Source organism: Alternaria arborescens (genome assembly GCF_004154835.1).
Source record: "Alternaria arborescens strain FERA 675 chromosome Unknown contig_60, whole genome shotgun sequence".
In the NCBI taxonomy this organism is placed as follows: domain Eukaryota; kingdom Fungi; phylum Ascomycota; class Dothideomycetes; order Pleosporales; family Pleosporaceae; genus Alternaria; species Alternaria arborescens.
Window position 1 is genome coordinate 62,953 of NW_021167915.1, and position 21,154 is coordinate 84,106.

Consider the following 21,154-nt stretch of genomic DNA (forward strand, 5'->3'; position numbering starts at 1 on the left):
TTCGCAGATACGCCTGCGCCCGCTAAACAGTCCTAGTACTTAGCAGAAGTAATGAGCGCGGGCAAGTTGTGTTCTAGATCAGACGTGCAGCAGCTAACGCAGTCGTCGGGTTCTGTGCTAGATGCACGGTAGCGCAAGTGCAGTAGTTGTATTTGCGCAGTTCCAAGGTAATATCGACATCTCTTGAGCTTGGAACTCATGTTCGAGTTTGTTTTTGCATGACAGCACGGGTCCGCCTTGACTATAGATATTGTGTCACGGCGGGTGCCCACCGTGAAAGTGCGTCTCGCAGGAATCTGCTCTTCTCTCAAGAGTACTTATAGAGACACTAATGGGTTCTTGCGCATGAGTAGACTCTATTCGCCTATCTCAGGTAGTTACACATGCCGCCACAGAACAGCTCAGACTGGCTGCACGGCTTCCAGACGGGAGCCGATTGGTTCTTAGCGTGTGGAAACGGCTTGGAACAGGCCACTGCTAGCCTCTGCGACCCACATGCGCAGTCGCCCTCCACCATCTTGCTGGTAGGTACGCGTGAGGGAGAAGCCGCACGCCAGGCGCTGTTGCCGGGGCGCAGCCAGTCGAGATCGCGCGGTATCGCACAACTACAGGCGGATGGCTCGACGCTCGATGATGAGCATCCGCTGCTAGTGGCCAGCCTAGATATGGACAATGTTTGCACGACGCAGAAGCCGCCGCCAAAGCACAATGCGCGTTCGCGTTACAAAGTCGCGTGGCTATCAGAATCCTCGCCCACGGCCGAGGCCGACTTATTCGTGGAGACTGTCGTCGGCAAGTTGCTCCTGCCGTTTGTCGATGTCGTCTGTCTTTTCCTGGATGACTTCTCTACCCGTGAGGCGGGCATCCGGTTCCTCCAGCGATGCGGACGTCATAGCCGCCTCTCGCTGGGCTGGAAGCTGCAGGTCATCCTTGCCAGCAGCAGCACGTACAAGCACAAGGGCAGTCTGGGCCTACCCATGTTTGGTAGTATCCAGCGCGTGGTGCTGCCGGCAGATGGCCGCAAGACCCTGTCTTCTTCCAGGTTCCGCGCTCTGAAAAACACCATACTTACTAGTGCGAACACAGTGAGAAAACGCAGAAGTGCCTCTAAGACGCTCTACTCGGCCTACCATCTCAACGCCTTTTTCGAGTCAGCATTGCGGCACGTCGCGACATGCGTCTCCTCGCCGTTCAGCTTCATCCTCGCGACGCGCGAACGCAACTAAGTACAAGACCGTCTCTGGCTCTACCTACGCGACTTTCTGCGACTGTGCGCTGCTAACCACACGAGCTAGGAAGCTGCGTTGGAATACATGGCGTCTGCGCTCATGCTAGACAGCCTTCCGCCCGGCATGCATCGTAAGTATGCTACACTCGAGCCATCATGCTTCCATTCTGACCGACAGGCTTCCAACCATCGGCGGTCTTCGAGTCCTTGTACCAACCTCATTGCTACAAAGCCTTTTCGTCGCTGCCGTCTGAGCAAGGCCTCTCGCCAGCAGCTTTGTGTGCACGGTTAAAAGCCATCTTCAGCCGCTTCTGCGCCGAGCTCGACAAGGAGACGCTGACGACAGTGGGACTGCACAAGAGAAACCTCCAGACCATCCCCATAGACTGGAACACCATCCGAAGCTCTCAGCTGTGTCTTTACTGTCTCTTTCGTAAGCCTGAGCATAGTCTGCGCTGTGGACACGCGCTCTGTGAGTCGTGCATCTGCAAGTTCGGGGCCAAAAGACAGCAGATGGAGCATTCATACTCCGTCTCCCAGTGCCTCTTGTGTCAGCGCAAAAGCGAGCTCGTAGTACGTCTCAAGCCACCAACAGCAGGAAGCCGGCTGCTTGTGCTCGACGGGGGTGGCATCCGGGGGATATTCACGCTGCAAATCCTACGCGCGCTCGATCAGCATCGGAAGCTCCCGTATCCCATCTACGACGAGTTTGACTTGACGCTGGGGACCAGTACAGGTGAGTATCGCCCGTTCTGTCATATCCAAAAGTCCACAGATCACTGATCGCCAGACGCAGGTGGCCTCATCGCGCTCATGTTCCTTCTGCGCCGCAACCTGGACGAGTGCATCGCTGTCTTCAAGCAGCTGGCCCAGCGCGTCTTCCGTCCTCGCCAGCCATTCGGAAGCAGCCTGCTCGCGAAAGTGTACGGCTTTCTGTCTTCCCTGCTGACAGACAGCTTGTACGGCGCTGCCGAGATGGAAGCATGCGTGAAAGAAGCCTTTGGGTCCGACGCCACTCTTTTTGGCTTCACAGAGTCGGGCACGCGTATGTCAGGAGCGAAAGTCGCAGTCACGACGATGACTGTGTCGAGTGCGAGGCTCTGCATTCTCTCCAACTACAATGGAGCCGGCGTCAGGCAGGGTGAAAACACAGACCCCACCTCTGGAGATAAGGCTAACATACGACGGCAGGCTACAAACACCATCGAGCTTCTCACATAGAAGACGAGACCCTCATCTGTGATGCGTACGTTCTGTGTCTTGCTTCTAACTTCCAAGCTTATACTGGGCAGAGCCAGGGCTACGTCCGCTGCTCCGTCCTACTTCCCGGCAAAGTTCATCCGGGGGCTAGGATTCTTGCAAGACGGCGGCGCCGGGAAACACAACAACCCCATCGATCCCGCCGAGTGGGAGTCCCGGGCGATCTGGGGCACTGCGCCTGATCTAGCTGTCTCCATAGGCACTGGGTTCGCCCGAGATCCAGAGTCGCCACAGATCGTCTCTCGAAGACTGGGCTTTCGCGACCGCTTCTTCCCACGCTTGTTCCGGCTCTTCAACGCCGTGCTGAACGCCCAGAGCGGCTGGGACGACCACGTAAATCGAGTGCCTAGAGCCGAGCGGCACAAGTACTTCCGCATCAACATAGCGCTAAGACAGGAGCCCCCGCTCGACGACGTTGGCAAGATGCCAGAGCTGGAAGACTTGGCGGCAGACTTTCTCCGTGGTCACGACTTCTCCAGCCTCACGCGGGCGCTCTTTGCTGCCTCGTTCTTCTTCGAACTTCGCCAGAAGCCGGTTATAAAGAGGAACCCAGTAGTATGCTCAGGTTCCATCCGCAGCCGCAGCCCCGACACGCGCGCGCTGGTGGAGAGAATCCTGCAGGAGTACCCAGCCGCCTGCTTCACCACGGAAGACGGGACTAGCCTAGGCCATGTCGGCGGCCCCAGTCTTTGTGCTGCCTGTGGTCGCTATCGCAAGGACGCGGATCTCAAGGTCCACCATCTCGACCAGCGCACGTCCATCTACCTGCAGTTCAATCAGCTGAGCCAGCATAGAATAAGCGGATTTCCGCAGTCTATGACACAGCTCACGAAGCTTCAGCTGCTAGACGCTGACTTTGGCAGACCAGACCACCAAACCGCTGACATCGCAGGTGCGAGTAGCTGCCAGTGCAACACCAACAGGAAAAGAAAGAGAGCCGTGCCCTTGAAAACGAAGCCCTCCAAAAGGGTGCGCCTAGATTGACTCGGAGTACTGTAAGACTGGAAGGTATATAGCCTATGGCTGCACAGTAACGCAGCGAAACTCGACCCTCGTACAGTGGAGAAGCTCGTGCAAAGACGCACACCTGATCTCCTGGCCTGACTCGCTTACCTCTTCTTGTTGGTTGACTTATTCGACTTCTGGGAACCTGAGGCTGGCGCCAAGCCATGAGAACCTGTGCGCTAGTACAAACACTTCTTCGATGCCTGAGGACAATGCCATCAAAGCTGCAACGGAGGCGCGGGGGCCACAAAAGCTATGATCATCTCACTCAAGATAGCATCGCCGAGCGCGCGCGATACGATCAAACACGCCGGAGACGGGCAAGAACCGTGTAGACGTGGGGTACTGGTATTCAAGTCGCTGCAGCAGGGACAAACAAGCTAACATGGCCGCACAATCTCCGTGGGTCTTACTCGACCTAGCTTCTGCTATATTATCGCTAGTTAGATTTTATTGTCATGATTATTATTTGCCATATGGGCGCTTGGCAGGTCGCACATTGCACTCCATCACCACACCCATGATGAATCAGCTTAGCAGTAGAAGATGCGAGCGAAGACGTGAGCACAGACACCAAGCATTTATAAGCGAAAATGTAAGAAAAACAGACTACAATAAGATATCTCTATCCACCAGATCATACAGCACCGTCTGTCGCTCGCTTCTCCTGCTTCATTGCCACCGCTAGTAGTTTCGAATAATTCTCATGGACTTTCATCGACCAGGGCACCAGGTCGTTGACATAGCGTTGCGCCACGCCAATGCTTGTTTCCATGCTGTCCAGCCGCTTGCAGAACATGCCATGAAGCTCTGAGATATCGTGGCGCAGCTGTCGGACCTCGTCTTGCAACTTGGCCAGCTCCTCGTGTGTCTGGGGCGGTGCGATTTCGTGGGCAGCGGACTCGACGGCCGCAGTGGAGGCCTTCTCGAAGCCCTCGTACGGCTCTGGTAGGGGAAACATGTTTTCTTCCCACTGAAGATCCCACCCCTGCTCTGGGATGGGCGGCAGGCGAGAACTGAAAGTGTTAGATGGGCCGGGAGCCATGAGTGCGTCCAAAGATGAGAACAGGGCGGGCCGTTCAGAGAACCACGCATTCTGATCGCTCGAAGCCATGTTGGATGCTAGCCGAAGACCTAGCGAAAGGTACAAGTCCTTATAGCAAGTGGCGCAGTGCGACAAAGAGGCCGCGAGCAGCAACTTTGTTCTAGCATGTCTTGACAGCAGAAAGCAAGGTCCGCCGCTTCCGAGTGCAGCCGGCAGTTGCACTAATTACGAGTTTGAGGAGTGGAGTACTACACTGAACGATGCCGTTCCTATGAGACATCGACTCCATAGTCAAAGCTTCTCGAACTGCGGCCGTCAGACATTCAGTAGCTACTGTGGCTAGATACTACTCTCAGATTGTCATCTCCACCAGCCCAGCGCTTCCAGCCGTACCGTTCCGAGCCGGTGGAGCCGTATCGCTTTGTTGGTGTAGGATACATCCACTAGCTAGGAAGGCCTCACCTAAACCAGAAAACTCCAAGTGCAGAACGTTGTTGATCCTTGTGTGGGTCGGTGTCTTCCCCTTCACGACGCCAGATCGTGCAGTGTCAATCCCATACACTGAACCCGGCTTAGCGCGGCGGTGGAGGATATACCATGACGAGCACTGAGCTCTTTTACCTAGAAGCGCATAGTAGCCATCCTCGTGCGAAGAAGTGACGGCTCGCCCGTCTGTCGGCAACAGATATCCAGCCGGATCACAACGGCAGCACGTTCTACCTGGAACACTAGTCTGCGGCATGGAGCAGCATCTTGACGCAGTGCCGCTTTGTTGCTCTCGCACAGTTTTCGACGTCTTGCTCGCTCCTTGCTCTTACTGCTACGCTGATTCTGTAGTACTGTGATAGAACGGCAAAGCTGCATGTCAGTACAATATCTAGACCGCTTCTCGCTCTGGTGACCCTACATCTAACAAAACATTTCGCTGAATCTGCTAAAATGAGTCACCCAAAGCCACGCCAGGCATCACCAAGACAACCCCCAGAGGTAGGCTACTCGCTCCGTCAGTGTGCTTGGTTTTGACTCTAAGCATCAGGGAAGCATCGAGCCCCGCCACCCGACATGCTGTGTCGAGGCTGCGCTACAGATGAGCAACTTGTATCATCACGGCCAGGCTCAGCTGCACAGCATGCATCGCCACCTCCAAGCGGGTCAAAACGAGATTGGCAACACACAGCGCCAGGTCGCTGCGACCGAGCAGGAGCTACAACGCGAGCGGGAAGGTCACGAGCTGCTCCACCAGCAATTCGCAGAGCTGCAAGAATGCCACTTTAAGCTTCTGAAAGAATACGAGGGCTCCGAGAGGCTTTGTGAAGATCTCCATAGATCTGCGCAAGACTCGAAGACATTCGCTGACGAGGTCGCCAGGCGCGTCGAAGGCCTGGTGAGCAGCCCTCAGACCAGGCTGGCTGAAGGCAAAGCAGGGGAATTAAGCAATGGCCAAAGCATCAGTGCGATGATTCTAGAGTCGGCCAAAAATGCACTGCTTGTAGAGGCAGTATCTGGTCAGCATTCGGAAGACGAGCATTTCACCAAGTTGAAGCACGTCATGGACCAAAACGTGGAGCTGCAGCAGCGCAACATGGCGCTCTCCAAGCAGATTGAGACACTTTCCCAGCAAGTCGAAGAGGGGAAGAATGAGCTGGCAAGCCTGAACAAAGCTCTCGAGCTCGCTGCTGAAGGCGGGCGGCGAAAGAAACCTCGACGGGGGAAGATGTCGGCAAGCAAGGGCTGAGCAAAACTCTGACAAGAATGCATCTGAGTGTCTTTGTTCATGTAATTACTGTGACTACTTCATCATCGGCTATGACATCGCCAGCTCGGTAATGCGAGCCTCTGCTACGTGCTCGACTGCAAACACTATGATCTGGGCGTTTAGCACAAAAGGAACCAGCGACGGCGCTGGCAACGAGTCTTTTAGAAAGGCGTCCTGCAGTGTCTTAGTTCTGTGTTGTCACTTGTGAGAAGCATGTCTACCTTCTGTAGCTCTCGATATATTGCCTGATCGGCATGTCGGATGAAAGATTGGAGGTCGTCGCTTTGCTGCAGCGCCAAAGGACTCGGGACACGGGACACTAGATCTTCTAGCATGGCCCCAAAAGCACTGGCCTTGCCGTCTGCTGCTGCCTCGTGCAGCGGTGCTCGGTCGAATGCTCGCTGTCCTTCAGCGGTCGGTAGTCGTCCAAGACACGATTTGCACTCACCGACTTTGACTTGGCCATCGCTTGCCGAGACCGTGATGTCTTCTATATCGATCGAAGGCAAATGAAGGCCTGCTGCACTCAGAGCGCAGATACCAGAAAGTGCCTGCCCTATTGTTACGACGAGAACAGTTGCACATCCGACAGTCCTACCTCTGTGCTTATCGTCTTCACCTCGGCTAGCCCCAGCTGAGGAGAATGAGACACCGCAATCTCAGACAGGGGAAGGCCGGGTCGGTCGAACACGGTGAATAGAGAATCTCGAAACCGAAAGACAGACACGATGTTGAGGAGATTCGGATTCGGCTTCTCCAGGCCTACAACGGGCTTGTCTGGGCTGCGTCGGATCATCACGACCTGATAGGCATGCTCAGCGGCGTCTGAAGCAACCTCCTGGGCTAGGCAGTAGGGTCTCTCTCCTTCTGGATCCACGCTGTGTATGCACCGGTAGTGTTGGTCGGGATCTCTGTCGATCGGCGTGAATGTTTTGCGCTTGACTCGGAGCGTTGGCGCAAGCTTTGGAAGCTTGGGGTCTGCCGGCTCGTTGCCGCTTTGAACTTTTCGCTTTGGAGCTTGGGGCGGACGAGCGTCACCGTTGCGGCCGGCCAATCTAGCGTTGTCTAAGCCATTCCCCGTTCTTGGAAAGACAGTCAGCCGTCGAGAATCCATATTGGCGGATGATCTGTGGACAACGCTCGTGCGGCAGGCTTGATATAAAACAAACCCGGCCGCACTTTCTTGCCCACGGTTGTGTACGAGACTTAAGGCGCGCTCCCCAAAATCGTCGCTCCTCACCATGGATCCGGCTGTGAGACAACCGCCTCGAGCAAGGCCTCTTGAAGCCAATGCCATCGATCACATGGTGAGATGTTACGGAGGCCAGACCATCGCCATAGAGATGGAGCCCCGCTACATGCAAAAGTCCAAGCAACCTCGCGACGTGGTCCAGTACATTGACTTCCTCAATCGCAGAAACGGAGAACTGAGGCTAGAGCTTACCTTCTACCGAGAGTGCTATCGGCACGCAGAGAAGTTCAAGGACAAGATTGGCACCATCTCCCAGGATCTGCTTCACGCATGCATTGTTGGTTTGCTCGACGAGACAGCTTTCGATGAAGTTCGAGACCTCTCTAAGGCAGTCGTGGACGCGGTAGACCGGCTTCGCCACGACCAGGAGGAAGCCTTTGACGCCTTTATAGCGCCCTACCGAGCAGCCAAGAGCCCCAAAAAGGCTGCCATGTCGACGGACGGGTGGATTTGAGGTGAATCTGGGGTGCATTGTTTTCTACCTAAGCTGCTTCGATCCCGCGACACTTGATCGGCAAGGACCTCTTTCCTCTAGTAGACCTCCTCGCTTCAAACGGCTGGAAGTCTAGCTCCCGATACCTCACCCGCTTACGGCTCGTGCGGGCAACCACGTCTCGCGCCTGGTACCTCATCTGCCGGTGTGCGCATACTGCTTGGGTCAATGAATGAACTACTGTAGCAATAGAAAATTACAAAGCTTACCGCAGATTGCGATCCTTCCCACGCCCGTCTCAAGCACGTCGCTGGTGATTTGCCGCACGTCTGGCTTTCCTTGCACCTCAGCAATGCGGCTGCCCGCGCGTTTGTAGGGCACTGCCTGTCCTGCCTCGTCTAGTATCTCGTAGTCACCGTAGATGTAGACGTCGATGATCTGAAAAGCATTAGCGCTTAGTGACATTAGATGGCCATGCTGCAACACTTGCATTCTCTCCGTGCGGCGCAGGTCGTAAGCCTGGGCTTTCGCTGGTGCTGCTACTGCTGCTGCCCAAGTGTCGGTCCATCTTTCCGCTTCCGTAGGGAGCGCGTGCATCTCGGCGCATCGCAGTCGCCGGAAGATCGTCTCTCCTCAGCACGTCGTTCATGACCTCCCACACCAGGTCCAGCTGGTACTTGTTGTCCACGTGCCAGACCACGAGAAGATCTCGGGTCTTGGTCTTGGACTGCCGATAGTCGAGCACGAGCTTCTGGATGTACGCAAGATGGCCGACGATTCCAATCCCGCTCGCAAACAGAACTACCGTGCCAAAGTTCTGCAAGTCGAATCCGTGTCCGTAGGGCCCTTCTATGAAAGCGCTAAACTCCCTCGTTCCGCCAAGGGTCCGCGTCAAGAGTCGACTCGTGAAGCCAGCCCTCGGCTGGATGCGCAGCTGGAAGTCGTGGTCCTGTGCCTCCGACCCTGCCACCATGAACGGGTGGCGCTGGAGGATCGAGAAGAATCCAGACCTTATCATGGTAAGGTAGACATACTGACCGGGCCTGACCTTCCAGGGCCTAGGGAGCCTGACCTTGACTTGGAGACTGTTGTGCACGCTCTCCACCTGGATGCGGGTGCTGGGCTTACTCACTGAGAAGTTGCGATAGACGAGGAGGATGTTTCTGTGCGCGTAGGTCGCTGCCCATATACACGTCCCCACGATGACGTGAGCTCGCCCAGATTTGTTCGCTTGGGGGACGTGGAGCCATAGCAATATGCATATCGACGTAGAGCAGCCAAAGTGAATCACCCGGAATATCTCGTACGCACGGCGACGGAAGGCGGGCAGGGAAGCGACACTCATCAGCACGAGGCATCCGAACATCTGGCTGTGTAAGATCGCCGCACTAACAAAGACACATACACACGTACCGCCGTCCCGCTTATCGTGTTGACATCGCCAGTCCACCTGCGTGCGGTGAGTTCACGACAGGCGTGGATAGAAGCTTCGATCAGAGCGACCAGGCCGACTATGCTGTGAGTCTGATGGTATGTTCTCAACGATACGTGCAGAATATCGGCGGCTATGCTGGCACCGGGGAGCAGGAGGACGAGATTCGTCGCGAGCATCGAAGCGGACCGGCGGCTTAGCTCTTCGGCGGTGTTCACGCCCCAGCCCATGCAAACTCCGTTGGCGCTCACATACAGCACAGCGAACAGCACATCTTTTGCTGAGACGCGCCAGCTAGATAGCCCGAAGACGCTCGTCGTAGAATACACCAGATACCTGAGGATGGCATCTGTTACAGGTGCAGCCAGCCATCGGAGGGCTAGGCGAATGCTGAAACAGAGAACGAGGAACGCTACGAGCCCTGCGAACAGAGCAGCGTACCAGATGGAAGGGCTGAGCGGGCGATCCATGTCCAGACAGGCTAGGTGCAACGTCTAGGCATGCTGATATAGTACAACGGTGGTCAGTGCGCGGTTGCCACATATAAATAAGAGGCCCAACGTCCTGCAACTAGCGCTCGACAAGATTGTTATGGCCTCGAAAAGGTTGCAGCAGGAGTCTTTCCGAAAGCGGAAGAACAACTTCCTCCGTCGCGGACACGAGATAAGCGACCGGTACAACGTAGGGGTGTGGCTGTGCATCCAGAAGAGCAACGGCCAGCTGTACATCTACAACTCAGATCCAGCACGGCGAGACTGGCCGCCGTCCTCCACACAGCTTGTAGGTTGCCGGGACTCTTGCCACATGTCCTTATTTGACATCACAGGAAACAACGTATCCAGTGCCTATCATAAAGACGAGCGAGGACTTCCTCTCCAAGGCGCCACCCCTCAAGAAATCACCACCAGCTACAAAGAACGCTTCTCTGCCTGGATATCTGTCTAGACCTCCCATTCCCGAGTATGCTCAGGAGGAGGTCTTCTCGGGTCGGCTGCTAGAGAGACGCAGGGACGGAGGGGCGTAGTGAATATATATGTGTAGTTCAGCATAATGTACAAACACTCTTCAACATAAGAAAAAGAGCCAGCTATTGTTAAGATCCGATTTCAGTGTTCTCTTGCATGAGCTCCTAGGATAGCATGCAGTTTAGTAGGTAGAAGGATTCGCTTCGGTCTACTGAGATGTGACTTGGCCTATAGGGTTAAAATATGCACCAAGTTACTAAGGAGCGGAAAATCTGACTTGGTGCTCATTTGAATACACAAAAAGTGCTTGAAGAGGGTGGGGTGCGCAAATCTAGCGGCGCCCTCTTGTTGATGTTCTGCCACCTGCTCTGCCCACTGTATAAGTAGAAGCGCCTCGATGCAGGCTTTCTCCGAAACAGACAAGAGACTCACACAAGCATGAGTTCTATCAGCAAAATCAATAAATCTAGCACCAGCCGAGAGCCAAAGACCCGGAGTCAGAAGCAATCGGCAATAGCTCACCATGACGACAGGTACAGGAAGCTAGAAGCAGAACAAGCGAAGCTGCTAGAGGCACAGAAACAGGGCATGTTTACCGATGACGACGACCAGAGGCTGAAAGAGATAGAGAGGGCACTAGCCGGGTACGATAGCGCCATGGCGCAAGCAAACATGAACCCTGGCACAGTAGCCAGTCCAGAGGCTGGTGCAACGTCGGACGGTGACACCGTGATCCAAGGTACCACAACACAAGATGCGACGCAACAACAAGCAACTAGACAAGATGCGATGCAACAGGAAGCGACGGAACCAGACACGGGAAGACTAGATGTGACAGGACAACATGCTACGGCCAGCACGCCAGACCCCGAGCCGACATACACCAATGTTCTCGGAGCTCCTTCGAAAGATCGAAAGATCAAACGTGAGCCACAGGAAGAACCAAAAACGTCTACCAACAGACTCGTGGACGACCTCGACATGGCATGGGACGTCGACGTCGACGACAGACACATCGAGCCCTCGCTGCAGAACCAACAAAGCGAGGCCTTTGGTCACATCATGAGAAACTCTCAGATTCGCTACTGTGTTAGGTATGGGTCGGCCGATGCGTACAGCGCTCGCTTCGAGTCGACCCTCCCAGCCGGGTCCAGGTACCAGGAAACCAGAGACGTCACCCAGCGCAGCAACCGCATCGTCGAGAGGATCGTGCAGCACCACAAAGATAAAAAGCTACCGCTTCCGATGGGCATACTCGGCGAAGTAAAGGTGCTGGTGGTGTACTGGGACTCCAAGGTGGGCGTTGGACACGACGCCGAGGTTGACGTGCTAGCTCCCGACTTTGCAGGAAGACGGCCCCACACCCGCTGCTTCGTCTATCTAGATCCCGCGCTCTACGCATCGACATACAACATCGAGAACGAGACTGGCTACAGCCACGAAACTCGGTCTACGATGAAGCTTCTCATGAAAGGGAATGACGACCGGCAAAAGTCGATTACATTCTACAACATCGCAGTCAGACTGGAGAACAAGTTCGAGGAAAAGTGTATGAGCGGGGCGCCGGACAGGCCTGAGCCGCTCCGTGAGTTGGTTCACGAGAGAAAGGCGGCCTCCCGCAGGAGCGGATCGCGGTACACTACTGCTGAACCGGCAGCAAGCCCCGCGCCCGTGAAACCTCCAATCTCGCCGCGTCGCTCTGCGCCCCCACCAAGCATGCGACTTGAGCAGACTCCTGCTAGACCACGGTCCGGAAAGTCGCCCAGGCAGCGCTTTCACGCAGAGTTCCTAGAGCTGTTTGACCTGCCCGACGACACAACGTATGCGGACTTGGACGAACAGCAGCAGCTTCTCTATCCCGCGCAGTTCGCAAATTGGAAGAAGATCAACGCATAACAACTGACGTGAACTGAGAAAAGAAGCGCCCTCATTTTGTAGTCGCAGAAGAATGTATATTAAGGCGTTAGTGTGCAAGTCCGTAGAAACAAATCAACGAGTAAATTCTATGCCTCGCACCCGTAGCTCGAGTATGATCCTCAGGCTGATCCTGCATATAAACGTGCTTTCCTCAGTCGCCAGCGCGTTCTGGCGGCTCCCGTGCTATGCCCGATTGGGCGTCTTTCGAATCGATCCCATCGTCTCGGAAGGACGCCCGTCGCAACACGCGCACACGCTGCACGGGGGACAGAGTACGTACTGTGTGAGCGTCGAAGATCGGTGCCTGACTTTTAGCCTAGACCTAGGTTTCTCCTCCTCCTACGATGCCCTACTGCAGTCCAGCTGCACCACGTGCGCGGTCCTCGAGGACATGTCTGCTTACTGGACACCGCCGCTGATGTTCTCCCACGCGAACGGTAGCATCGAGATCGTCCCGCAAGTCGGCGGGATGGTGGTGTAGGCACGGGAGATCCAGTCTGAAAGCCGAGGCTGATGCTGCTACAGCTACTACTTTCTCTTCGGAGAGAAGATTACGGCTTTTCCCCCGGGCTTCGCGATGGTTGCCGGCGACGCAAACAGGCGGAATGTGTCTGTGCGCACTCCAAACATCCCGCAGTCGCTGTGGGGCCCGGACGACAAGACGCCGGAAGCGCTCGCAGAAAAGGCTACTGGGTTCACTTGCCTGAACTACCGCGGCCATTCCGAAGGCGCCCTCACGCGTCACATGCTTCCGAGCAAGACGTTCATCGATGCAAACTGCGCGAACGGCCTTCGCCTCGAGCTGATGTTTCCGTCGTGCTGGGACGGTGTTGCTCCTAGCGCTGCTGACCACAAGTCTCACGTAGCCTATCCAGACCTAGTCATGGAGGGCGCGTGTCCCGAACACTACGACGCTCGCATTCCGGGCCTGTTCTACGAGACCATCTGGAACACCGCCGTCTTCAGAAATGTTTCTGGGCACTTTCTGCTCAGCAACGGCGATCGGACAGGTAAGAGCGCCCGCTTCCTGAGAGCCTTGCCTCACGCAGTTTCAGGCTCGAGCTACCACGGAGACTTTCAGAATGGGTGGAAGGTAGACATACTACAGCAAGCGATCGGCAGCTGCACAAACTCATCGGGGCTGGTCGAAGACTGCTCTGTCTTTTCGCTGCAGTCTCCGGATCAAGCAGCCCAATGCATTCTGCCACCACCAGCAGCGATTGCCAACGAGAGCTGTCTTGGGCCTCAGCCGGGTCTCTGTGGTAATATTACTTTGTAGAGCAGATAGAACAGGCTTTGAGCACCTGCACGTTAGAGTGTAGCCCAGTGGCTGTGCCCTCAGAACTACAGTAGCTCCTCAGATTCACTCGTCTCGCAGCCAACTTGGCCTCTCGAGAAACTGCGCTAATACTGAGATATGATTAGAAGAAGAGGTTGTTGCAGAAGACTTCTTATATTTGTTTCGATCTATTCATTGTAGAGGCACGAATCTAGATCTGCATCTTCTCGTACAGATAACAGTAACGCAAAGACAGCTCTAGCTAAGAAAACCGTAGAAAGCCTACGCGTGGCTGCGCACGTTTGATGTTAACCTCTTGCCGCCATGTCTACTTTCCGACATTCACATTCTGCCGATTCATGTCCTCTCCCTTCACGATGCCGTCGTCCCACTCGCTCTCGTCGCTGGAGGCTAGCCTGACGTACTCGTGTTTGAGCCGAAGGTAGTCTTCCATCGGAACCCACACAAGCGCCCCAGATTTTGTTCGCAGCTGGCACACCTGGACCTCGCTCATCAAGCTGCCGCGGTCGTAGCTAAAGTCATCGACGGAAAGGTATTGCGCGTCTTCAACCTTGAACTTCGCAGGGCGGTGCTCTTCGTCGACAGCTTTCTTTTCCGCCTTTTCGTCACCGCGCTTTGGGTTTTCTTGCATTACCGCAGTAGACTCCGTTGCCATGGAAGGAGCTGTCGGCTTCTCACTGCCCTTGTCAACCCTTGTAAAATTGCCTAGTACGTCGGCGAAAGAAACCATCCCCTTCAAAGCGCTTGTGTCTGCTGCCCCTTTGGCCGCTGCTTCTTTGGTTGGCTTTCCCTTCTCGGGAATCTCTTCCGCCTGAGGCTCGGACAATCGTTCGTCGTCTGCGTCTCTTTTACCCGCAGACTTCTCTACTACATCTGCTCTGTCTGCCTCCTCATCCCCAAACATACTTTTTGCCAGATCTGCCCTTACTCGGGGCTCTTTTTCCGGCTTCTCTGGGCTTGCACCTGTTTCCTTCTCATCGTGCTTAGTCTTGCTGATATAGTCCGGTGCCTGCTCGTGCTTCGCGATGCAAGGGCTCGACTGGTGATTTTTGCACACAAAGTGCTCTTCGCATGACGGCGACCTGTAGAGTCCTGCTCCGAGCTGGAACTTACACCCCATCTTGGCGAAGCACCTGTCCTGCTTGTCCAGCTGGTCGAGGTAGGGCCATGCAGGCTCCGTGGGATGCTCGTCTCTGAGCAGCTGTACCATCTCGTCCCTAAGCTCCTCGGACTGCTCGAGGTCCTTGATGCGAATGCGCTCGTCGAGCAGCGGGAACACAGCGCGCTGGAAGTCTGCCATCAGACTGAGCGTGACGTTCTCACGCCCAGCGTCTGCATATGTCGCTGCGAGGTCGACGAGCTCGGCGTGCACTTTGGAGACGATAGACTCCATGTTTGTGGTCACAGTATGATGAAGACAGCGGTGAGATGTCGTTTCTGGGTTGCGTGAATCTGGCGATATTTGTAGGTGCAGCGAATGCGCGTGAGGAATGTACTGGCCCGCATCTTTGTGCTGGCCTCGATAAAAGTGTTGCGCATAGAGTTGGAGGATTATCTACATTAATCTGGCTCTCAGTCAATGTACAATGTACTTGAGGAGCATTCCGGGTATCATATGCGAAAACGTAGCCTCCCGCGATGAGATTCTTGTGCTTTTTAGTACTCGTCGGGCTGTCGACTGCATCGTTTGAGCAGCGAGAGAGCAACGCTAGTGCTGCAAACATTACTAGCGAGGTCTGCAAGACTACGACGACGACTACTGTTACGAGCGCGCTGAGCGCCGTGGATGCGACAGGCTCGCGGCCTCTTCTCTTCCCAACCAGCCCGTCCCTCCGCCTGCCACTACCCTACTGGGACAACAGGACCAACGCGACCCGAAACTACTCCGCGCCCACCGCGCCCAGCGTTCCTTTCTCAGCCACATCGAGCTGGAAAGATGGCGCAAGAGAGATGCTGATGTACAAGACTCTGCTCGTCATGGCTGTCTCCATGTTTCCTGCAGCCTTGATGCTCTGAGTGGGGATGTTTACGGGGCAGCATGACATGCTGCCTGATACTGTTCGGCTGGTGGCGTTTCGGGACTAGCGTGGCAAGCACCAGACATTTGTTCTCTCGTGCTTGTCACGCTAGTCCTCTTTTGTCAGCACCCTACTTTGTGTTCCACTGTTGCCGTAGATAGTTCGCACTATAGAGCAGCCTACGTGAGGATAGATCAACTACTTAGCGCTAAGCATCCTTGTTTACAATGTCTTGTTGCACCTGTACATTCACGGCACTCTATGCGGGAGGCAGTTCTTTTTCTCGTTGAGCTTCATTTACTTTCGTGCTGACCTTTCTCTATCCGTGTTTGGGCTTGTTTCTACAGAATTAGACGAGAGACCTGCAAACCCTTATTTCTATGAGAAGCCCTGCTCGTGCTTGTGAGAGAGAATTGGCTTCCGACTCCAGGTCAAATTCACAGGCACCGTCTTCTTCATTACAAATACCTCCACTGTATCAGCGCACTCAGCTCAGCCGTCTCTTCTGTCTCTAGATTTCTGCATACGATGCAGACCAGACCGACAGGCAACATCGAAAGAAGGAAAGAACGTGTCAAGCCAGTATCAGCATTGGCGGCGTCTCCGCTGGCCGCAATGGAAGACTATCCTGAAGACGCTGAGATCCGTCTCAGACTCCAGATTCTCGCTGGAGAAAGATCGTAGGGAGATTTGAAATTCTACATCAAAATGCAGCTGATGTCTGGCAGAGGCGTCGGCCAAAGCCTTAGTCGTGTTGCTGAGGCGTCTGGCCGCCTCTGTGGTATCATGCAACACTCGAACTTATGCAGAATCACTCCAACCCAGTAGCCTGGAGGCATGGCAGCGCAAACCTCAAATGCAGACATCTTCGGTCGTTCCTCTCTCCAGCACTACCTTGCCTACGTCACACACTACACGCTTCTCCTTCGCCGTCTCAAGCTTATGTGCCTTTGCAGTCTTTCCAGGCGCGGTGTTCTCAGGTTTGTAGTTTTAGGATCACAGTATACTTCCAAGTTTGCAGTCGCAGCTCCCTCTTCTGACGCTCTTTCACAATATCGCAAGCACGTGCTTCTAATCTCCTTTGGTAGTTCGAGTACAGCTCTACCGCGATATTCCTGGCACTGTTGTAGACCAGCAGATTTCCCACACTTCTTGTACTCGCTGTTGACGTTTTCTTCTCCTTACGACCGCTGCCGCTGTGTTCAAGTTAGCTGATCCTACACGGAGATATGATAAAGTAAGTTTGTTGGCTTTGCTTCCCTGATCACTCTCATCTCACGTAATACCTGCTGGGTTGATTCGTGCACTGCGCTACCAAGGTAGTGCGGGGTAGATGCAGAGATAAAGTTACGGCCAAGGTAGGCTTGCTGGTAAGCTTCTGGTCACATCGGCCCTATCAGCCTTCACTCTCGTGATCCAGACAGCATTAACGGATAAGAAGCTCTCGTTCGCTCCTGGAGCGGGGCTGGTACTTGGTGCTCCAACACCACGACAAACAAGCTCGTGGAATAGACAAAAGACTGGCAACTATTTATCCGTCATCTTCCCATCCCTCCCCTCGCTATCCACTGTCTTTCTCATTGCGCCTGGTTGTAACTGATTCGCTCTCCATCGATCTAATCGTCAGAATGACCCTTCGCTCAGCCGATCATCTTGGATGTTTCTGTGGCCACACCTATACGCATGCGATTGACCTGGAAGAACATCGAAGGGCGCGAGGGCACTTTCCTTCACATGTCTGCAGCTATCTCTGCAAACATCCTCCAGTGGCTCAGTACGACTTTGCCATTCGCAAATGCGGCTATTGCGGCAAGCTCTGTGAGCGCCTGGATATCCTTGAAGACCACCGCATCGCTACGGGACACTGCTTCTGTTCGGAATGCGACCTATCCTTCGAAAGCCAGAGCGCTTGGAGGGCTCACCGCGAGGTAGAACTCCATGCTTCTGAATACCGGTGCTGCAACTGTGACATCTCTTTCGAAGACATCCATGCCTTGAACGCACACATGGCGAGTCGTGCGCATCGGAAGCCTTTGCAGCAAAAGCCCCACGGCAACGCAAGAAAGGCTGGACAAGTCACTATGGCGAGTGTGGATGATCAGACATGCAAGAAATGTCAGCGAACCTTTTCCTCTTTCCAGTCTCTCCAACAACACTGTAAGTCGATAAAGCACAAGCCACTCAGTGCGCTACGTTGTCCTGTGAGAGAGGAATGCACAGGAAAGTTCAGTGCCCCGTCGGCTCTGCTGCACCATCTGGAAAGCGGAAGGTGCTGCTCAGGTATGGACCGAGATGACATCTACGACATCGTTCAGCTGTACGACAAGGATCGTACGATTCACAGCCTCCCCACACTCACGCCTTCGAGCTCTACCCACCTCTCAGCACACCGTCTGTCTCCTCAGCCCGAAACGCCGACAGCGTCTCTCGATAGTGCAGATGGCTGGTCGCTGATCACTCCCACACACTCTTGGGCGAGTGCGGAGGGTAGTTTGGTGGATTGGTCGCTGCTTGGAGATAGCCTTCTCCCGCTCGACAAAACCGAGCCCGAACTCCGTTGTCCCCTTTGTCCAAGGAAGTGCAGAGCCTTTGCTACAGTGCAGGCTCTTGGGCAGCACATGATCTCTCCAGCACACTGCGATAAGGTCTACCACTGCCCGAGTAACCTCCTTCCAGTAGACGCTAGCAGGGTCGAAACAAAGCGAGGAAAGGGAAAGCAATTCACAACTCTAAGTGGGTTAGCTCAACATCTAGAGAGTGGGGCATGTTATGGTGGCAAGCCGACGTTCTTGCATTGTATTGAGTTTATCCAGCGGCATCTGGGGCAGTGGGGACTTGGAGGGATGCGTCTTTTGTTGTCAGACTCTTGAGATTAAGCAGGGTAGGGTTGTTCGTTGCAGACTCGTAGCGATAGGCAATGATATGCGAGTGATAAGTATCCATTTCTCTTTCACCAACCAAACTCAACGAATGGCGCGTGACGTTTGCCAGACGCAGCGTGTTATGAAAAGAACGTGTGGGCAGCCTAGCCTCAACAACCAGCCTTTTGCACAAGAGAAGCTGTGTCTTTCTGCGGAACCTGTGACAATCTGCGTCACCGTTACAACAAGACGATGGCTTACCTTAGAACCACGACACCTCTGACAGGCTCCACAGAGTGACCTCCACCAACTTCGTAACTCATACTATTGCGTCGCAACCTAAATCTTGTCAAGCGCGCAACGCTGCTCCAACAGACACGCGAATGACGCTCTGCGCCAGCATCATGAGTCGCGCTTGTGGTCCTTGGCCGTGCGGGGTGAGCGGAACGGATGTCGGGGTCAGTGCCTCACACAACAAACGCGTCTCGCATCTCGCGTGCACGGGCTATAAGAGATCCGAATCGCGTTGTAATCCGTGCGCGTTCTTAGTGCTTGCTTCTACCGATATGTTCACGTGCCATAACGAAGAATCAGCATTGCTCTGTAAACCCAACACTTCTACACAGGGTGGCATACTAGTATTGATTAGCGTCTTCAGACAGTTCAAAGTCCTGTTCGTGAGTCTTCGACGCGGCTTATGCATTTATCGCTATGTTTAGACCCAGGCAGAAGTAGTCGTTCGACATGGCCTTCTCTCAGACGTCTGCAGATGATATCATCGGCGTCATAACGTAGTCTTCTCTGAACGAGACTTCCGAGTATTACAATCACTAGAGTCATCTTCCTATTGCCAACCTACTCCTGACTCAAGACGGTGCTTGGCTTTAGAGATATCAGTCACAGATACACTCGGAAGGATATACTGGTGAACACGTTCATCTCAACACTAGAAGCCTTCGACTGGCGTTTTTCTCTCCACATCCCTGAGTGATTTCAACAAGGCCAGAGTAACTGGTAGTGTAGCTTTACGTAAAATCAACTGATAGCCTCTGTTCATTTGCATCACCGACAGTGCCGAGACTGGGTCTGACAGTTTTCTCTGAATTCACTACGTCGCAAGGTGTTCATTGCGTGGGAAAAGACGTTGTATCGCAAATAGGAGGGAATGGCGCGATGGAGCGAGTTTCTGGAGGAGGCGATGTTTACAACTCGAGTTGTGTGGTTGTGTCATGACTGTGATCTGAAAGATGCGACGCTGCCCGTCTTACGGGGAGATGTAATGTGACTCAATATCTCCAATCTCATCAAATTGCTTAATATCAAAAGGTCGATATGCTGGCCGATGATGACTCTTCTAAATCATTGTGCTCTACAACTAGCACAAAACCTTGTACCCGCTGCTACATATTCAAATCCTGCTTCTTGAAAAGTTCCACATCCGTGACATACAAATCCGTAGCTACCCGTAGCCCCTCCATACTGAAGCCAGCCACCTCGCGTGTATGTTCCCACCCTCATTCCACATGGAATACAGAAACGTCCAGCTTTCTCTGCCGCAGTACCATTGCCTAATTTCCCCCGTTTGCCTTTCATCATGGCGTTGGAGAACTTGCTCGCACAGCGAATCTTACGACAAATATAGCAGGCGAAGAAATCGAGCCCACGGATTGGCTGCTTCAACTCGGCCGGCCGGTAAAGTCCCTCCCTATATGCTGGGACACCCGCTGTGCTGGGACAAATGAGGGGTACTTTGACTTTCAGCACTTCGTTTTCTTCACACACCCTAATAATTATTGTAAGGCTGTATCAGCGATGTACTAGAGCTGTTCGGGAGCGTATCCTAGTCCTTCTAACTAAAAATTACGTTGCTATTGTTGCCTTTTTTGTGAATGTTACAAACAACCTTTATTGCGTGCATAACAACGGCGCTCTGCTATCGCACTACTTAGGAGCTTTGACGACCCGCTACACGTACAGAAGGTTAGTATCTAGCCCTAAGAACCCCCTGTTAGCATGGGAAGCCATGATCAGCCCCGTGCCTGCTGTGATGCCCAAAACTATGCAGGGTCGCAACGCGGATCGCTACTTCGGCTAGCGGTAAGCGACCCCGCACACCTTACGCAATCATCTCTGATGTAATTTATCAAATGTGGCCGAGGGACTTGTGGCTGTGCACAACCTCGCCTCTTATTCGTCGTGGACCGCCGGCGGGCAATGCTGAAGGCTAGCGTAGGTATGTACTTGATCCGAACGGGTTGTCCAAGGCTAGACATTAGCAGCAAGAATGAAACAAGCGCTCTCTCTTCCTCTACGGTAAGGTATTGCTGGCGTTGGGCTTTCACTTCCTTTGACGTTCCTCCGTGCTTACGACGATGGAGGGTGGAGCGAGGAACATTGCACTTCTCTGCAACAGAGCGGTATGTCCCAGGCTGGTCTGCAGAGAAGGCTGCCGCCAGTGCCTGACTAGCTCGATCCATGATCGCGAATATGGTGATAGCCTGGCAGAGGGGCAGCAACGGGCAGCCTCTATAGAACGAGAGCGAGCCTGTCGCTCTAATGACAAGCAACAAAGGAACGAGCAGAGCCCGTTCTAAAAACAGCAAGCACACAACACGGCCTGGAATGGTGCCATGATACTGTACCTTGTCTGACGAATAACGAATATGCTTAAACGATCGCACC

The 21,154-nt window shown here is 54.1% G+C and overlaps 11 protein-coding genes across 11 annotated transcripts; 7 read left to right on the forward strand and 4 right to left on the reverse strand.

Moving 5' to 3' along the window:
• Positions 1-383: 383 nt before the first annotated feature.
• AA0111_g11895 (hypothetical protein) lies at positions 384-3,472 on the forward strand (the record flags this gene model as incomplete). Its single annotated transcript, XM_028645812.1, has 6 exons — positions 384-1,085; positions 1,296-1,359; positions 1,407-1,964; positions 2,025-2,273; positions 2,420-2,474; positions 2,521-3,472. The coding sequence occupies 6 exons, from the start codon at positions 384-386 to the stop codon at positions 3,470-3,472; spliced, it is 2,580 nt and encodes an 859-aa protein (XP_028500505.1).
• Positions 3,473-4,130: 658 nt separating this feature from the next.
• AA0111_g11896 (hypothetical protein) lies at positions 4,131-4,607 on the reverse strand (the record flags this gene model as incomplete). The annotated part of the gene is made up of 1 exon (XM_028645813.1): positions 4,131-4,607. One exon carries the CDS (start codon positions 4,605-4,607, stop codon positions 4,131-4,133), a length of 477 nt encoding a protein of 158 aa, XP_028500504.1.
• Positions 4,608-5,667: 1,060 nt separating this feature from the next.
• AA0111_g11897 (hypothetical protein) lies at positions 5,668-6,273 on the forward strand (the record flags this gene model as incomplete). Its single annotated transcript, XM_028645814.1, has 1 exon — positions 5,668-6,273. One exon carries the CDS (start codon positions 5,668-5,670, stop codon positions 6,271-6,273), a length of 606 nt encoding a protein of 201 aa, XP_028500515.1.
• Positions 6,274-6,455: 182 nt separating this feature from the next.
• On the reverse strand, positions 6,456-7,408 carry AA0111_g11898 (hypothetical protein; the record flags this gene model as incomplete). Its single annotated transcript, XM_028645815.1, has 2 exons — positions 6,456-6,845; positions 6,893-7,408. The coding sequence occupies 2 exons, from the start codon at positions 7,406-7,408 to the stop codon at positions 6,456-6,458; spliced, it is 906 nt and encodes a 301-aa protein (XP_028500499.1).
• A 127-nt stretch (positions 7,409-7,535) lies between these two features.
• On the forward strand, positions 7,536-8,000 carry AA0111_g11899 (hypothetical protein; the record flags this gene model as incomplete). Its single annotated transcript, XM_028645816.1, has 1 exon — positions 7,536-8,000. One exon carries the CDS (start codon positions 7,536-7,538, stop codon positions 7,998-8,000), a length of 465 nt encoding a protein of 154 aa, XP_028500517.1.
• Positions 8,001-8,427: 427 nt separating this feature from the next.
• AA0111_g11900 (hypothetical protein) lies at positions 8,428-9,881 on the reverse strand (the record flags this gene model as incomplete). The annotated part of the gene is made up of 2 exons (XM_028645819.1): positions 8,428-9,345; positions 9,393-9,881. 2 exons carry the CDS (start codon positions 9,879-9,881, stop codon positions 8,428-8,430), a joined length of 1,407 nt encoding a protein of 468 aa, XP_028500518.1.
• A 121-nt stretch (positions 9,882-10,002) lies between these two features.
• AA0111_g11901 (hypothetical protein) lies at positions 10,003-10,435 on the forward strand (the record flags this gene model as incomplete). Its single annotated transcript, XM_028645820.1, has 2 exons — positions 10,003-10,191; positions 10,238-10,435. 2 exons carry the CDS (start codon positions 10,003-10,005, stop codon positions 10,433-10,435), a joined length of 387 nt encoding a protein of 128 aa, XP_028500519.1.
• A 379-nt stretch (positions 10,436-10,814) lies between these two features.
• AA0111_g11902 (hypothetical protein) lies at positions 10,815-12,272 on the forward strand (the record flags this gene model as incomplete). The annotated part of the gene is made up of 1 exon (XM_028645821.1): positions 10,815-12,272. One exon carries the CDS (start codon positions 10,815-10,817, stop codon positions 12,270-12,272), a length of 1,458 nt encoding a protein of 485 aa, XP_028500520.1.
• A 412-nt stretch (positions 12,273-12,684) lies between these two features.
• On the forward strand, positions 12,685-13,572 carry AA0111_g11903 (hypothetical protein; the record flags this gene model as incomplete). The annotated part of the gene is made up of 2 exons (XM_028645822.1): positions 12,685-12,770; positions 12,819-13,572. The coding sequence occupies 2 exons, from the start codon at positions 12,685-12,687 to the stop codon at positions 13,570-13,572; spliced, it is 840 nt and encodes a 279-aa protein (XP_028500495.1).
• A 328-nt stretch (positions 13,573-13,900) lies between these two features.
• On the reverse strand, positions 13,901-14,986 carry AA0111_g11904 (hypothetical protein; the record flags this gene model as incomplete). Its single annotated transcript, XM_028645823.1, has 1 exon — positions 13,901-14,986. The coding sequence occupies one exon, from the start codon at positions 14,984-14,986 to the stop codon at positions 13,901-13,903; it is 1,086 nt and encodes a 361-aa protein (XP_028500521.1).
• Positions 14,987-15,231: 245 nt separating this feature from the next.
• On the forward strand, positions 15,232-15,609 carry AA0111_g11905 (hypothetical protein; the record flags this gene model as incomplete). Its single annotated transcript, XM_028645824.1, has 1 exon — positions 15,232-15,609. The coding sequence occupies one exon, from the start codon at positions 15,232-15,234 to the stop codon at positions 15,607-15,609; it is 378 nt and encodes a 125-aa protein (XP_028500497.1).
• Between the last annotated feature and the right edge of the window lie 5,545 nt (positions 15,610-21,154).